The 15,438-nt window shown below is 50.5% G+C and overlaps 1 protein-coding gene across 2 annotated transcripts; it reads left to right on the top strand.

The window, feature by feature from the left end:
- Positions 1-447: 447 nt before the first annotated feature.
- On the top strand, positions 448-15,327 carry LOC143824895 (ATP-dependent RNA helicase DDX19A). 2 transcript variants are annotated; one of them, XM_077312717.1, is made up of 13 exons: positions 448-617; positions 1,507-1,555; positions 2,217-2,270; positions 2,697-2,750; positions 3,016-3,151; positions 7,636-7,728; positions 7,933-8,035; positions 8,710-8,824; positions 9,881-10,058; positions 10,527-10,764; positions 11,701-11,863; positions 12,105-12,296; positions 12,976-15,327. In XM_077312717.1, exons 1-13 carry the CDS (start codon positions 561-563, stop codon positions 13,035-13,037), a joined length of 1,494 nt encoding a protein of 497 aa, XP_077168832.1. In that variant the 5' UTR covers positions 448-560; the 3' UTR covers positions 13,038-15,327. The 2 variants fall into 2 exon arrangements, with proteins under 2 accessions (XP_077168832.1, XP_077168833.1); XM_077312718.1 differs by lacking the exon at positions 448-617 and adding an exon at positions 1,017-1,040.
- Positions 15,328-15,438: the final 111 nt, after the last annotated feature.

Below are 15,438 nucleotides of genomic sequence, written 5' to 3'. Positions count from 1 at the left end.
GTTACAACGGATCCCCAGACTTCATCGACCCATTTTCCTTGAGGAAACGGGCAGGTTTGGAGGGGGGGGGGTCCTAGTGGTAGGAAAGGAGAGTTTAGGGAGGGGACCTCCGTCCCCTCCCTAAACTCTCCTTGCCTACCACTAGGACCCCCCCCCAAAAATAAATAAAAATAAATAAACTCCAATAAATAAATAAACTCCAAGAGTTTCCTCCAATTGAGCAGTTAATCCTTAAATCTTAACAGCAACTGCGGCTCGGGAAACGAAAACGAAACTTTTGGGCCTGGGAAAAAAAAACCCTGAAGCCTTCCTAAAATCCTTTTTGGGAGAGCTAGTTTAAAAAAAAAAAAAAACCCAGCTCTAAGGGGAGGGGGAACTTGCGTACCCGGAACTGCAGCGCTGGGGGCGGCGTTTCCCGGACGGGCGCCTTTAAACCCGCACCCCACCCGGCCCGTGGCTTTCTCTCGCGCCTGCGCAGTTCCTCCCCGTGGCGCCATTGCGGGCGGCGGTGCGTGTCCGGCCTTGCCCGCTCCCTCTTGCCTTCCCGCCCGGCACGAAGCATGGCGACCGACTCCTGGGCGCTGGCGGTGGACGAGCAGGAGGCGGCCGCCGAGTCGGTGAGGGGGGTGGGTGGGGAGGCGCCGGTGTGCTTTGAGTGGGGGGGGGGGCTTCAGAGTGGGCGCGGTGCTTCATGGGAGTGGGGAGGGGAGGGGCGAGCCCCATAGAGAGGCCTTAGTCCCCTCGCCCCCCGCCCTTGGATGGGGTAGGCCGTGCTGGGCTGGCCCTGGGAGGACCCGGGTTGGGTTCCCCGCTGCTTGACCTTGGGCTCCTCCCTCTCTCGCTTCGCCTACCTCGCAGGGCTGTTGTGAGCGAGCGTTTTGACCCACTTTTTGGGGACAGGCGCGAATGATAATGGTAAAGCTGGTAGAGTGCCAAAAAAAGTTATTACAGAAGGCGTTTGGATAGAATGCACTCCAGAAGTGGCATATGCTGTGGACGGAGATAGGATTTCTTGTGCGGGTTTGGATCATCAGAAACTGGTAGGAGTACTTAGGTGTATGAGTTCCCACTACATTTTGACATTCTGTACTCGTGCATTAAGCATAAAAATTAAATTGTGCATAACGGACTCGCAGAACAACTAAATTGCCGCGCTATATTTAATTTGTTTCCTGAGTCACCTTATTTCATTTTTGTGTTTGGTTATCAGAAAAACAAGCAAAACTCGACATGTTGCTACAGCGCATCCAATTAGGTTTGTGCTCTTTTAGGTTTTGCAGACTAAGTATAAGCAAAATAAATGTCTAGAATCCAATTCTAATCATCTTGGGCTTTGGAATAATTTCTACTGGATGCCATTGCAGATAACAGTATGCTGAACTGGCTTGGATTTTGGTGTGATTCTCATGTTAATGAAGCTGCCTTTGAATGAAGAAATGTCCTTAAAAGCAGCTGCGGTAGCTGTTGAATGACTCTACTTTCTCTCTCTCTCTGCATGCTGTTTAGTTGAGTAACCTGCATTTGAAGGAGGAGAGACACAAACCAGAATCCAATGGTGAGTATAAGAACCATGACTAATAGGGCTGTTCCCTGTGCTCCCAAGGCCCCTTCCTCTGTGGTGCTGTTTGGCATGAATTGGTCACTAGTTTGGGTTTTAATACTGTCACTTTTCATGGTGAGCTGTGGCTTCTTAAACGTGAGATTGGTCATCGTAAGAGGACAACAGAATTGTCCAAGGAAGTACTAAACCTAAGTCTTGTGTTGCTTAAAATCCAGCAAGTCTATACACTTTGGTGAGCCAGACGGTAATCAGATCAGGCTGGGCATGCCTAGGCAAAGAGAAGGAGGGAAATTGTTAAAAGTAGGGCCATAAGGCAAGTTGAGTCACTGTTGAGTGTGATACACTTCCAGCTGATAGCCACAGGTATTGTTGTTCCACGATGTGAGATGCACATGGAACAGGTGGCGTGAAAACATTTTTCTGAACTATGTGGCTGATCAGCACAGCAAGAAAGCTGGAATGCCAGAGGTAGGGCAGCTGCTTTCTGTTGTGAGAGTGCCAGTCTGACACCTGCAATTATCAGGTCCCAGTGAATTTTGATCTGGCCATTTCAGTCATCCTTTAAAAAGGTATTTTGAAGGCAAACAGTGGCACATCACAAATGACTGTTGCATTCCGGGGACCTGTTATAATCACTTGTTTGTCCAAATGACAGGCGGTGTTGTTAAGGCAGAATATAATGCAGAGAAGACCGAAGAGGAGGGAAAAGGTAAGTTCTCAGCATCAGAGTTAAAAAAAAAAAAGCTCCGATTTTAAGAAATAACTTTAAAGGTGGGCTTGGAACATGGGAGACCAAATCAGAATGTTCTGCAAAGCAAGCAAAACTGTAAGACTTGCTCACACGCAGTAAAATGAAACACTTTTAAATAGCAAACCTGCACTAATTTTACTTCAGCAAAGGCCTTGGGGAATTGGGACTAAAGATGGACATGGAGAAGTCTGTGGGCTGTATCTGGTCCGCTCAGATATGGAGTGGTGCCAGGACAGTGGCATAACTGGTGTGGTGTGAGATGCATATGGAACGGGTGGCGTGAAAATGTTTTTTTTCTGAAGTATCTGGCAGAACAGTGCGACGTTACGAACAGCCGTGGAGGTCAGGGGAATGTGTGATAATCACTGCTTGTCCAACCGACAGGTGCTGTTGTTAAGACAGAAGATAATACAGAGAAATCGGAAGATGAGGGAAAAGGTAAGTTTCTCAGCATCAGAGAGCAAAAGTGAAAACATTCTGACCAATAGGGAAAGGGCTAGTCCTCCAGGCTATCGCATGTACCAAGTTCTAGGCTTCTCCAGTTCAAAAGGAACTCTGTTAGTAGGCTGGAGCAATTGTTGAAGCACTGGCAAGGAGCCACCTGCCTGATTAGGCTTTCTCAGCCAGGGTTTCGTGAAACCCTGGGGTTTCTTGACAGCCCTGGAAGGGTTTCCTTGCTTGTTTTGTACCTCCCTCCCTCCAGAGGACCGAGCCGCCCAGTCTCTGTTGAACAAGTTGATCCGCAGCAACCTGGTGGACAACACAAACCAAGTGGAGGTCCTGCAGAGGGATCCTACCTCGCCCCTCTACTCCGTGAAGTCTTTTGAGGAGCTGCGGCTGTAAGCACCACTTTTTTTTTTGGGGGGGGGGTGTTGATTGTTCACAACATGCAGTCCCTCAAGCCCCCCCACAGCTTGGCTGTTGTTGAGACAGACCCAGGCTGGGAGGGAGGGGCCAGTGCCCTGGTCCTTCTCCCTCCCTGTCATCTTCCTCGCCATCTGTACAGGATTAAGCAGGTTTAGCTTGAGGAATGAGCTGCAGTATTAGCCATAAAAGAGAGGATTCTGAAGTGAGGCAGGACGGTGTGATAGAATTCTGGGGCAGACAGGATCAGACAGCTGGTGTCGGAGTGTGACTTTGAACCCTGAATTGGGTGGGGATCCTTTCTGTAACCACTTTGAAGAATTTGAGCTGAATGGAAATTACAGCTGTTAACAGGCTTCTGCCGCTTTTCTCTACCAGGAGTCTCAAAGTGGCTTCCAATCCCCTTCCCTTTCCTCTCCCCACAACAGACATCCTGTGAGGGAGGTGGGGCTGAGAGAGCCCTGATATTACTTGGTCACAGCTGTGGCGAGCCCAAGGTCTCAGCTGGCTGCATGTGGGGAAGCAGGGAATCAAACCTGGCTCGCTAGATTAGAAGTCCATGATCCTAACCACTTACAACCCCCCTCTTTTAAGACCTTTGCAGAGAAGTCAGGGAAGAACCTTCTGGACAGTCCAGTTGTTTGTGATGCACCTTCCTTAGGGTGGAACGCATCTCTTCATTGTTGTAAAACCTTGACTGAAGCACTTGTCATGGTATGGGGACTATTCCTCTTTCCTCTCCCACATCTGTAGGGTAGAGAAAAATAAAGGGGGACCCTAAATCTAAAGAAAGAGCCTCTTGTGGTGCAGAGTGGTAAGGCAGCAAACATGCAGTCTGAAAGCTCTGCCCATGAGGCTGGGAGTTCGATCCCAGCAGCCGGCTCAAGGTCGACTCAGCCTTCCATCCTTCCGAGGTCGGTAAAATGAGTACCCAGCTTGCTGCTGGGGGGTAAACGGTAATGACTGGGGAAGGCACTGGCAAACCACCCCGTATTGAGTCTGCCATGAAAACGCTGGAGGGCGTCACCCCAAGGATCAGACGTGACTCTGTACTTGCACAGGGGATACCTTTACCTTTTAAATCTAAAGTATAGACTATTGAGGGGAATGCACGTGAAGTTGTTTCTGAACTCCCCGAAAGATCAGCGTCAAATACGATTACCGTAACATCCAAACCGGTTTTGTGCTGCTCCCATGTTCTCTGTGAGGCTCTGGTCAAGAGCTTGTTTGCTGCTGCAAGCGTCCCCATGTCACAGGGAAGCCGGTAAAGCCAGGCTCTTGTTTTCATCCTCTAAAGAAGAACAAAAGGTCTAGCTTATTGCCGTCACTGCCCCCTTCCCCCTAAGGGCTAGCGAGTACATCTTATCTGAGAAAGTGCTCCTTCGGAGATGTGACCTTTACGCCTGGCAGGGAAGGCAGCAGCGGATCTCTAAGCATCTCGCTGTCTTAAATATCGAGCAGGAAGGTTTGGAAGGGGCCAGATAAGAGAGGACTGGTTCTTCCCTGTCCTACATCACAAGGGAAGCGTAGCACCGCAAGCCTGAAAGAGCTTGGGAGCCAACATGGGGGACTGGTTAGTGTCAGGCATCCTGGGGGAGATCCCAGTTCAAATTCCCACTTGACCATGCAGAAAATGAAAAAAGAAATTGGTTTTATACCTTGCTTTTCACTGCCTGAAGGAGTCTCACAATCATCTTCCCTTCCTCTCCCCACAAAAGACACCCTGTAAGGTAGGTGGGGCTGAGAGAGCTCTGACAGGACTTCTCGGTCAGAACGGCTTTCTCAGGGCTGTGATGAGCCCAAGGTCACCCGGATGGCTGCATGTGGAGGAGGAGCAGGGAATCAAACCTGGTTAGCCAGATTAGAAGCCTCTGCTCTTAACCACTTCACCACACTGTCTCTGAAGGCTGATGGGTGACCCTTTGCCCTTTGTCATAAGGTCCTTACTGGAGATTCAGCGGAGGAAGAGGAAGCCAGATAAACTGTCCTCTACTCCCCCACAGAACCCAAATTGGAATGTGTGTCTTTATCTTGAACGGTTTTGTGCGTTTTGTTCCCTTCCCTATCTGGAGCTTTTGTGTTGTTTTGGAGTTTGGTAGTGTTTTTTTAGCAGGCTTAAAAAAAAAAAATTGCACTATTGAGTTACAGCCCACTAGCGCCGACCCTGTAGGACTTTTCAAGACAAGAGATGCTCGTAGGTGATTTGCCATCGCCTGCCTGTGTCATGACCCTGGGGGTCCTCAGCTGTCTCCAGCCAAATCTCAGCCCTGCTTAGTTTCTGAGATCTGACCTGATCTGGCTCACCTGGGAGCTTATCCGGGTCACTTATTTTATTTAGACTCCCCCCCCCCTTCTACCCGGTGGGGACCAAAAGCTCTGCTCTCATTGCTCCCCCATCCCTCATTTCATCCTTACAACAGCCCTGCGAGGGAGAATGTGCAACTGCCTCTTAACATGGAAGCCGGCTTCCGTGACAAAGAAGGGATTTGAGCCAGAGATCCTAGTGTTGACAGCTTTTCCACCCCAACTGAAGCCAAAACAACCCGCCCGAACCGTCCCCTTCCTGTACAGCAGGGGTAGTCAACCTGTGGTCCTCCAGATGTTCATGAACTACAATTCCCATGAGCCCCTGCCAGCATCTGGAGGACCACAGGTTGACTACCCCTGCTGTACATCTTTATAAAAGGAGCGGTTGGTTCCTGTCGTCAATTTCCCCTTGTAGCCCCCCTGAACTTCCAATCCAGCCCAGCTTCTCTGATGCTTTCTATGACTGTAGGCAAAGTTCCAATTCATCCAGTTGTTTCAAGTATAATTCAGAGCTAATCAGGAGTGCAGCTCTGAGGAAGGGGCTTGATAAGCCCCCTCGTGCATGTGGACACACAGCCCCCCCGTCCCCAAGCCTCATTTCCTTCATCCTAGGTCTCAAAATCGCAGCCTGTGCTTCCCCACGAACCATGCCGAGGAATCTGTTAGTGGCACTATTTTGTCTGCCGCTGATCATTAAATTCTTCCCAAGGGGTTCTCTTCTACCTGCACTTGTTCCGCCCTGTAATTGGCCTCGACATCCTCTTCCTGCCGGCGCATCCCCGCAGGGAGCCCGCAGCAGCACGGCTTTCGTCGCGGTGTCGAGCGGCTTCGTTTTCATCCGCGCTGCTTTGTTGTTACAAAAGGCTCTTCAGATCATGTGCTCTTGTCCTGGTAGGTTGTTTGAAAGCGAAGCGTTAGCGCTGAATCAAAGGCAGAGCTAATGATAGCCCCGCTCGGATTAAGTGCGTCTCCTGTTCTGCTTACGCCGTAACCCTGGCAACCGCCCTGGTGGTTGCTCCTTGCTCCTGAGTGGCACCTGGTTTACCTTCGCAGAGAGCCAGACTAGATGCCGAAGTAGCAGGTCTTATAATGCTCCAGTTGTGTATAAAGTGGAGAGTTCAAGAGCTTGGGTGTTCAGTGCAATGGGAACGAATGGTTGGAAAAGGATGTGAGATTCATGGAGAAGAGCTCTATCAGTGTCTACTAGCCAGGGTGACAGAGGAACCTCCACGTTAAGAGGCCATCAACTTCCGAACCCCAGAACCAGGAGGCAACATCAGGGGATGGTCTTGGCCTCTATGCCCTGTTGTTGGCCCTCTGGAGGAACTGGTTGGCCACTGTGTGAGACAGGATGCTGGACTAGATGGACCACTGGCCTGATCCAGCGGGGCTCCTCTAATGTTCTGATGGTCTTGGCCACTGTCTGAATGCTGGACTAGGTGGACCACTGCACTGATCCAGCAGGGCATATGTTCTTATGAGGGGAAGGCCAACTGCCCTGTTGTTGGCCCTCCAGGGGAACTGGTTGGCTGCTGTGTGAGACAGGATGGACCATTGATCTGATCCAGCAGGGCTATTCTCATGTTCACCCAGGGCCCATAAATTAACTTCCCACAGCCTTCGGCATCCGAGGCACATTTATAGTGTCCAGGCTCTGAACATGGGATGGGAAAGACTTCAGGCTGGGGATAGTTATAGGAGAGTTCAGGATTCTTGACCATCTACTCCCTTAAAAAAAAAAAAAAAGCCCTCAGTTCTCCTAGCAAGACATGACCAATCGAACACACACCTATTGGCCCAGGGAGAGACACATCTTTTAAAATATTTATTGCTATTGTCTGCCTCTTTCACTAAAATAAGTGTATTATAGTTAACTGGACTTCAGAGAGGAAATGTGCTTTAAGGATGGGGGGGAGTTTACTAGGCGTGTCTTAGGACCACCCAGGAAATTGATTCACACCTCTATTGGAGCTAAAATGTTGACTCCCAGCTGTACTGAAGCACTGTCACTCAGAGCACGATGGCTGTGTGTGTATTGTTGCGAGGTCAGCCAGCCTGTAAGATTTCCCTGTTTCTGTGGCATACACCCATCAGGTAATAACCCTCCCTCCCCGGGGCCTTTAGCAACATTCAGTCATGCTTTGTCTTCTAGGAAGCCACAACTGCTACAGGGTGTCTACGCTATGGGTTTCAACAGACCATCCAAAATCCAGGAGAATGCATTGCCTATGATGCTGGCGGAACCGTATGTATTTGCACTTGCCATGTCCCATTTATGGGTGTGTTGGGGGGGGGGGAGCAAGGGCTTGGCTGCTTCCTATATCGTGTGGCCATAGAAGGACGGTTCACAGTCCACATTACAAGCTTAAGGTCTGCTTCAAGCTGACATGCCATGTTTTGATTTTCAGCCTGTATTGAAATTCCTCTCCTTGTGTTTGTGTGCTTGTAGCCCTCAGAACCTGATTGCACAGTCTCAGTCTGGTACCGGCAAGACGGCGGCGTTTGTCCTGGCCATGCTTAGCCGAGTAGAACCCGAGAACAGATATCCACAGGTAATCAGTCAGCCTTTGGGCCCTCAAAGCCAGGGGGATCTGCTTGGCTTCTTAAAACCATGGAGTTGGAAGGTACCTTCAGGTCATCTAGTCCAACCCCCTGCACAATGCAGGAAATTCACAACTACCTGCCCTCCGACAGTGGCCAAGTTTAATACCCAGATGATCCCCCCCCCCTCAGTCTTTGTAACCTGGGCTAGAACAGGAAGGGAGGAGAATGAATCTATGGGTCTGCTTTCTAGCTGTGATATAGCACCATCTAGAGGATGCACCCCAAATTGTTCTTGATTAGCATCTGAGGCTGCGGCATCGGAAGAACAGTGTTGGCGGAGCTTAAATATGCCAAAGAACTGCGAAGCATAAATAGCTGTATTGAAAGCAACTTTGTAAAGACAGAGGAGAGAAATCTGGCTTTTCTTCCATAGCACTAGACTAACCCCTTTAGAAGGACCATTCCTTCTCTGGGTCTTTGGAGAGCAGGAAGGAGGACACTGTTCCACTGCTGGGGTTCCCGTCAGCAGTGACTGAGTCGCTCGGCATCACAGCCGCAGTAAAAGCTCTCCCACACCCCCAAGATTAAGTCAACCTACGTCTTCAGGGACGCCGTTAGGGCGTGTTGTAGCAGAACCCTCCCGCCGAACAGCTTCCCAGAGCGACCTCTTTTCTCCTTGCAGTGTCTGTGCCTTTCTCCGACGTACGAGCTGGCGCTGCAGACCGGAAAGGTGATTGAACAGATGGGCAGGTTTTATCCGGAGCTGAATCTCTCCTACGCGGTCCGGGGCAATAAGCGTGAGTGTGTGGGCTCTCTTCGTGGGGGATTTTTGGGGCGGCAGGAGGCTGTGTTGTTGGGTGACAGCTCCAGGGGGCGCGTTGCCGTGGAGAGGTGGGCTTAAGAATAGCCTAGACGGGTTCTGGAATTGGGCTTCTGGCCTTGGGGGATGGGGGCAACTGCTAAACTAGAGGATCCCAACATGTCATGCCTGCTGGGCAGCAAGGGAGTCAGCAGGTTTGCTCTCCCATGTACAAAGCTTCTTTTTTGTGTGCTGAACCTGGGTTAGAAACGGCAGAAAGAGGAAGGAGAGGAGTGCAGCATAATAGGAACTTGGGAGCACAAGGAGCAAACCCCGCTTGTGCCTTCTGATGGGGAGGCCAGTTTTACAGGGTCTCAGGCAGAGACGGTCGTGTCGTGTTGGTCGCCCAGCAGACACAGTGCTGTTTGTCCCAGAGGGAGCCTGACTGTTCCCAGGGCCAAGACCCCTGTTTTGTTTTTTTCAGCAGAGATAGTGTCCAGAGGACCCTGAACAGGGCTAACAACTGTCTCAAGTTAGCAGGGTCCGGATGGAGCCTTCTCCTAGCTTGTGTCCGTGAATGGGACCCCAGTCCTTGGAATAAGGAGGCAGCCATTTCCATGGCTTCCTCTCCCTTCCCGCTGAAGATTTTCAGTCCGCCTTTGCTGTCAGCCCTCCAGGAAAGAAATCTGAGGGGGAAGGGGACCTTGTATGGAGGGGGAAATTCCTCCTTGCACGCAGATTTCATTGCATGCAAGTGGCCGTTGCTACGAGCAATGCAATGGTTCGCTCACAGAATTTGGGTTTCCCGGTCACCTGGTTGAGGAGTCGCTTAAATCCTTGAGCTTTAGCTATTGCAAGAGGGGCAGCATGGTCCCTTCCCTCGGTTTGGAGAAGGTCGGAAGCTCAGTTTCGATCGGAATGGTGTGGATTCACTGTCGTAGGGCCTTCCCGGGAGAAGAGGTGCAAGGGAATTGCCCGTGCTTTCTCTGGAGGAGAGCGAAGACCTCCTGAAGCTCTCCTGTCCCAATCAGGTCTCGATCTCTTCTCTTGACAGTGGAGCGGGGTCAGAAGATCTCCGAGCAGATCGTGATCGGGACCCCGGGCACCGTCCTGGACTGGTGCTCTAAGCTCAAATTCATCGATCCCAAGAAGATCAAAGTCTTCGTCTTGGACGAGGCAGACGTCATGATAGCCACTCAAGGGCACCAAGATCAGAGCATCCGTATTCAGAGGTACAGAGAAGCACCCGTCCTGTCCGTTTGTGCTTGAGGATGGTGTTCCTAGTGCAGCTGGAGCCATATTAGTGTGGTGGTTACAGAGAAGCAGCCTCTATAATCTGTAGAGCTGGGTTTGATTTCCCCACTCCCCCACACGCAGCCAGCTTGGGTGACTTTGAACCAGTCGCAGTTCTCTCAGAACCGTTCTTGCAGAGCAGTTCTCTTAGAGCTCTCCCTCAGCCTCGCCCACCTCACAGGGAGTCTGTTGTGGGGCAAGGCAAGGCAAGGAAAGTGATTGTAAGCTGCTTTGGGACTCCTTCAGTTAGTAAAAAGCGAGGTACACAAAACCCCACAACTTCCCGGATCTGTGCCACCGCCCTTGAAAACTCCTTGGCTGTTTTGCCCAGGCACGAGTTCCGGCGACGCAGTGGCAACCTAGCCGGGACCTAGAACCCCCTTGGCTTTTTCTGCCCCATCTCCCAGGATGCTGCCGAGAGACTGCCAGATGCTCCTCTTCTCGGCCACCTTCGAAGACTCTGTGTGGAAATTTGCAGAGAAGGTCGTGCCCGACCCGAACGTCATCAAGCTGAAGCGCGAGGAGGAAACCCTGGACACCATCAAGCAGTACTACGTTGTGTGCAACAGCCGCGAGGAGAAATTCCTCGCCCTCTGCAACATTTACGGCGCCATCACGATCGCGCAAGCCATGATCTTCTGCCATGTGAGTCTACCGAGGATGAATGGGGGGGGGGGCACGATAACCAAACTTTTGCACACCTGAAAACGTATGGGCAGGGCAAAAAGCCTTGTGCACTTTTCCGAATGGCCAGGCCTCCTAGGAGTACTTGCCTCTTGAGAGGAGGAGTTCTCGTGGAAAACACTTCTTGAGGCACTGCCTTGCAGTAGGGCAGGGCGGCTGGCAGGGGCTCATGGGGATTGTAGTCCATGGACATCTGGAGACCCATAGTTTGGTCACCTCTGCAGTAAGGGGTTAACCATTGCCTGGCCCAGGGGGAGGAGTGTGGATGCAAAGGTGATGGGGGAAGTTCTCAGTGGGTCCATTTTTCAACTCAAGCTGGAACACTTTTCTGAGGAGAGAAATTGAAGGAATGTTTTATTTGTATACTGCCTCATTCCTGTGGGCTCAGGCTGGCTGACAACTTAAAAAAAACATACATCATAAAATATGTCCCTCAGCCAAATCGCCTGGTGGTCCCCGGCCCCAAATAAGTCCAAGGGGCCTCGACCAGGGCCAGGGTCTTCTCTGCCCTGGTCCCTGCATGATGAAATGAGCTGCCAGAGAATATCATGGCCCTAACAGAACTACTGCAGTTCCATAAGGCCTGCAAGATGGAGCTCTTGCACCAGGCTTATGGTTCTGGCAACCAAATAAATGGAGCACCAGTGGGCCCTCCTCTGTTGCAACCCAGGCAGCTCTCCACTCCTGCTTGCCCTCCTTCAAATGCCAGGATAACAAATGTCTAAATGTATGTCCACCAGCTCATCTAACCAATGAGACCTGACAGTCTATGGCAGGGGAGGCTGATCTGTGGCTCTCCAAATGTCCATGGGCTACAGTTCCAGGGGAGGGGGAAGTAGGCTTAACCCAGCAGCATCGATTCCCCCTGGGAGTCATTGTCGGCCGTGTCCTCCACAGACCCGCAAAACGGCAGGCTGGCTAGCGGGCGAGCTTTCCAAGGAAGGCCATCAGGTGGCGCTCTTGAGCGGCGAGATGATGGTGGAGCAGCGAGCGGCGGTGATTGAGCGTTTCCGGGAAGGCAAAGAGAAAGTCCTGGTGACCACAAACGTCTGTGCCAGAGGTAACTGGTGTCCAGTGCGGGAGAACCTTCCGTCAGAGAGCTGCTGCTGCTGCTGGCTGGCCGTGTGCTCCGCTTCCGACTGTGTGTTGTGAATCTCTAGAAACTAGGGTCCCCGGCTCCAGGTTGGGAAATACCTGGAGATTTGGGGGGTGGGGCCAAAGGAGGGCAGGGTTATGAAGGGGAGGGACTTCAATGGCAAAAATGCAATAGGGTTCACCTCCCCCTGCTTTTCCTCCACCAGGGATCGATGTGGAACAGGTCTCTGTCGTCATCAACTTCGACCTCCCGGTGGACAAAGACGGGAACCCCGACAACGAGACGTACCTTCACCGCATCGGACGCACGGGGCGCTTTGGGAAGCGAGGGCTGGCCGTCAACATGGTGGATAGCAAGCACAGCATGAACATCCTCAACAGAATCCAGGAGCATTTCAGTACGTCCCTTAGGGCTTTTATTTCGATCTCAGGAGCGGGAGCAGCTTTCCTTTGGATGTTTTCGTCTGGGGGCGGGGAGGACAGGGGCATGACAGAAGCCTATAAATCTACATATGGGGGCGGAGAAGGTAAATAGAGCTTTCCCTTTCCCCATAATTCAGGGGCACCCAATGAAGGTGGTGAAAAGTGGATTCAGGAAGGGCTGCCCCCACCTCCCTTTTAAGTCCATGAGGAATTTAAATTGTGGGATTCCTCGCCAACAGATGTAGTGATGGACACAAACATGGTGGAGGAAGTTGCCTTCAGGCAGTAGCTAATTTACGGGTGATCCCATAGAGCAGCATATGCTGGCAGGAGCTCATGGGAATAGCCCGTGGGCATCTGGAGAGCCAGTTTGGCCACCCCTGCTGTAGGGTTTTCAGGGTAAGCGAGGTTCAGAGCTTGTTTGCCATTGCCTCTGCATAGCGGCCTGGAACGTCCTTGGTTGTCTGCCATGTCAGTATTAACTGACCAGGGTTGACCCTGCTTACCTTCAGAGATCTGATGCGATGCTGCTCTGGAGTCTTCTCCTCCCCTGGGTGAAATGGCCAGGACTTTGGTTCTTGCAGAGAACCCAGGGATGAGCTTCCATTGACTTGGGGCGTGGACTCATAACCCCTTCATGTTTCTCCCTTCCAGACAAGAAGATCGATAAACTGAACGCACACGACTTGGACGAGATAGAGAAAATAACTAACTGAACTGCAGCTGCTGGCACTGGCACACGCCCTCCCATGGGAGCTCTCCCACTACAATTGGATCAGCATTCTGATTGGCACAAACCTTAGCCAGTCACACGCAAAGGGACGTTTTTAAAGATAACAAATATACAGAAATTACCTCATCTTTAAAACAAAAAAAAAATATTGTGGCTGGACTTGATTTTAAAAAGAAGTGCAACTCTGGGGAAAGAAGAAATGTTTACAGAAACTTTTTTTTTTTTTTAGTTTAGCCTTAAAGTGGGGAAACTCTTAAATTCTAAAGATGTACTGATGCCAAAAACGTAGCTGATTGACACGTAGGAGAAATACACCCCTGCGTTATCTCTGTCATTGGGAAGCAACTTTTTGAAAACACAACCATGCCGTCTATTTAAAGATGCAAAAACCCAGAAGCAAAAGAGGTGACCTTTATATTAAAAAAAACCCCAAGAGAACAGAGTCTGGCCAAAAATTGAATTCTTACGAAAATGAGGTTTTCATTTTGAGCTCTCCTACACTTCTGGTAGGCCGTCCTGCTTTTCCTTGGGACAAGTGATCTGAAAGGGTTGCTTTCTGCCAGTGAGCGCAGCTGACCAACTTAAAAACCCATCTTCCCTGAAAGGACAGGTTACAAACTTGTGGAGTCCCCACAGATGCCTTGCAGGACTCCAGGTCCCGGAATTCCTTGAGGGGAAGAAGCCTCAGCAGTTGACGCTCAGTAGCAAAAGTTCAGTTACCAGAAGGTACCTATAGAAACAGATTTAAACCGGTGTAGTGCTGGAAAGCATAATATGTAGTGCAGTGGATGCTTAGATTAAAGATGTATTTTAAACTTTGCTGCACCAAATAGGCGATCTACAAGAAAGTGCTGGATCAACCAGGAAAAGTTGGGTAGGGGGTTTAGAAAGCTTGTAGGTCAAGAAACCACCCAGTATTACTGGGAAGTCAACCTGTTGTGGCGAGAGGTGCGTGCTTGAAAAAGTGGGGGAGGGAAAGAGGGTGGACAATCCAGGCTTGACAAATTGGCTTCACAGTGCTTCCAGTTTCAAAGCGGGAAGGAACTAGAGCTCAGTGCTGTGACAGTCTCCCTCCTAAGCCCACTGCTTTTATAGCCCCCTAAAATTTCTCCCCCCCCCCCCATCCAAAGAGATTGAATCAGTTGCTACTGTCCTAACCACAGCACAGAGACCTGGTGCATCGTGGTGCAAGGGCAAAGGGAGAAGGCCAACGCAGAAACAGGAGGAGATTGGTGCCGATGAATCGGCCTTCTTACTAGCCTAGTTCTTTGCAAAACAGTTTGGTTCTGGATTTCTTTTTCCTCAAAGGAGACCTTGATCTGCTTTCTGTTTAAATGGGTGTCAGGGTTTTGTTTTTGCAACGCTGCTTTCATCAGAGCAGTTCTGAACATTGGGGGGGCCATCCACCAAGCACTGCTTTCTTACAGGATTGCTTGAATTGGGAACTAGTCAACTGCTGTCCAACTGAGGGGTGGGGTGCTTTTACATGTGAGGGATCAGGGGATCAGAGCACGGCTTGGCCCTCCACTTGAGTTGATCAGGTCTGCTACTTGCTGGTTGCAGATGCATCTGCTTCCCTCTTGCCTGTGCTTTAGTAACCCTAGTTCAGCTTTCCTCAATCACTCTGGGTCTCCCAGTACCCTTCTAGCAATCTCTGATGCACAAGAGTCTGGATGACCTTTATTTTCTTTCTCCTGAGCATTTTCCTCCCTGAAGACTGAGGATTGGAGCAAGCTCAGAGGAGCTAACAAAAAAAAAAAAAACCCCTTGCTCCAAAGATTCCCCTTCCCCCAACCCCCTTTACAGTTTTGGCTGCTAATCGTTCTGTTCAAAGACAGAAGTGCGGATTCTTTTTACCGAGTAAAACAAAAACCGTTCCCCACAAAACACAGAGAAAAGCTTATTTTAAAAATGTACCTAAAATTTTAGGAAACTTTAACGGCAACCTTTTATCAATTTGTGTGCATGGCTTTCCTGGGCAAGGTGGAGGGGGGGGAGAGATGGAAGTTTGAAAAACGATCCACAAATTTTGTATTTGGAGGTGTATCTATTTTTATTCTGCTGGAAGCCTCACGGGACTGGCAGGTGAATGAGTGCTTGTGTGGCGAACGGCAGAGAGAGGGCCTTCAACCCCCCACCCCCACCCCGAATACTGCTGAGTGACAATGTGAGACCAGGCGTGCCGGCTTTGGAAAAGGTCGCACGGACGCTGCTGGGCCAGTGTACTCTTTCTAATGTAACTTTTCAATTGGAATAAAAGAATACAGAAATAACTCCAATGAAGTCTGGGTTTTGTTTTTCCGCATCGGCATCACTTCCGTTGGAAGGGGGATTGCTTTTTTTTTGAGGGGGGTCCTCCCCCTCCCCCAAAGGCTGGCAACGGT

The sequence above is a fragment of the Paroedura picta genome, chromosome 15, assembly GCF_049243985.1.
Source record: "Paroedura picta isolate Pp20150507F chromosome 15, Ppicta_v3.0, whole genome shotgun sequence".
In the NCBI taxonomy this organism is placed as follows: domain Eukaryota; kingdom Metazoa; phylum Chordata; class Lepidosauria; order Squamata; family Gekkonidae; genus Paroedura; species Paroedura picta.
The sequence above is the reverse complement of the archived record's forward strand: the minus strand, read 5'-3'. Positions and strand labels throughout refer to the sequence as shown.

Excerpts from the sequence above, each read along its gene's own strand:
- LOC143824895 (XM_077312717.1), top strand. The coding sequence starts at position 561 with ATGGCGACCGACTCCTGGGCGCTGGCGGTGGACGAGCAGGAGGCGGCC. Across the intron at positions 8,825-9,880 it reads CGCGGTCCGGGGCAATAAGC|TGGAGCGGGGTCAGAAGATC; the intron begins GTGAGTGTGTGG and ends TTCTCTTGACAG. Across the intron at positions 12,297-12,975 it reads CAGAATCCAGGAGCATTTCA|ACAAGAAGATCGATAAACTG; the intron begins GTACGTCCCTTA and ends TCTCCCTTCCAG.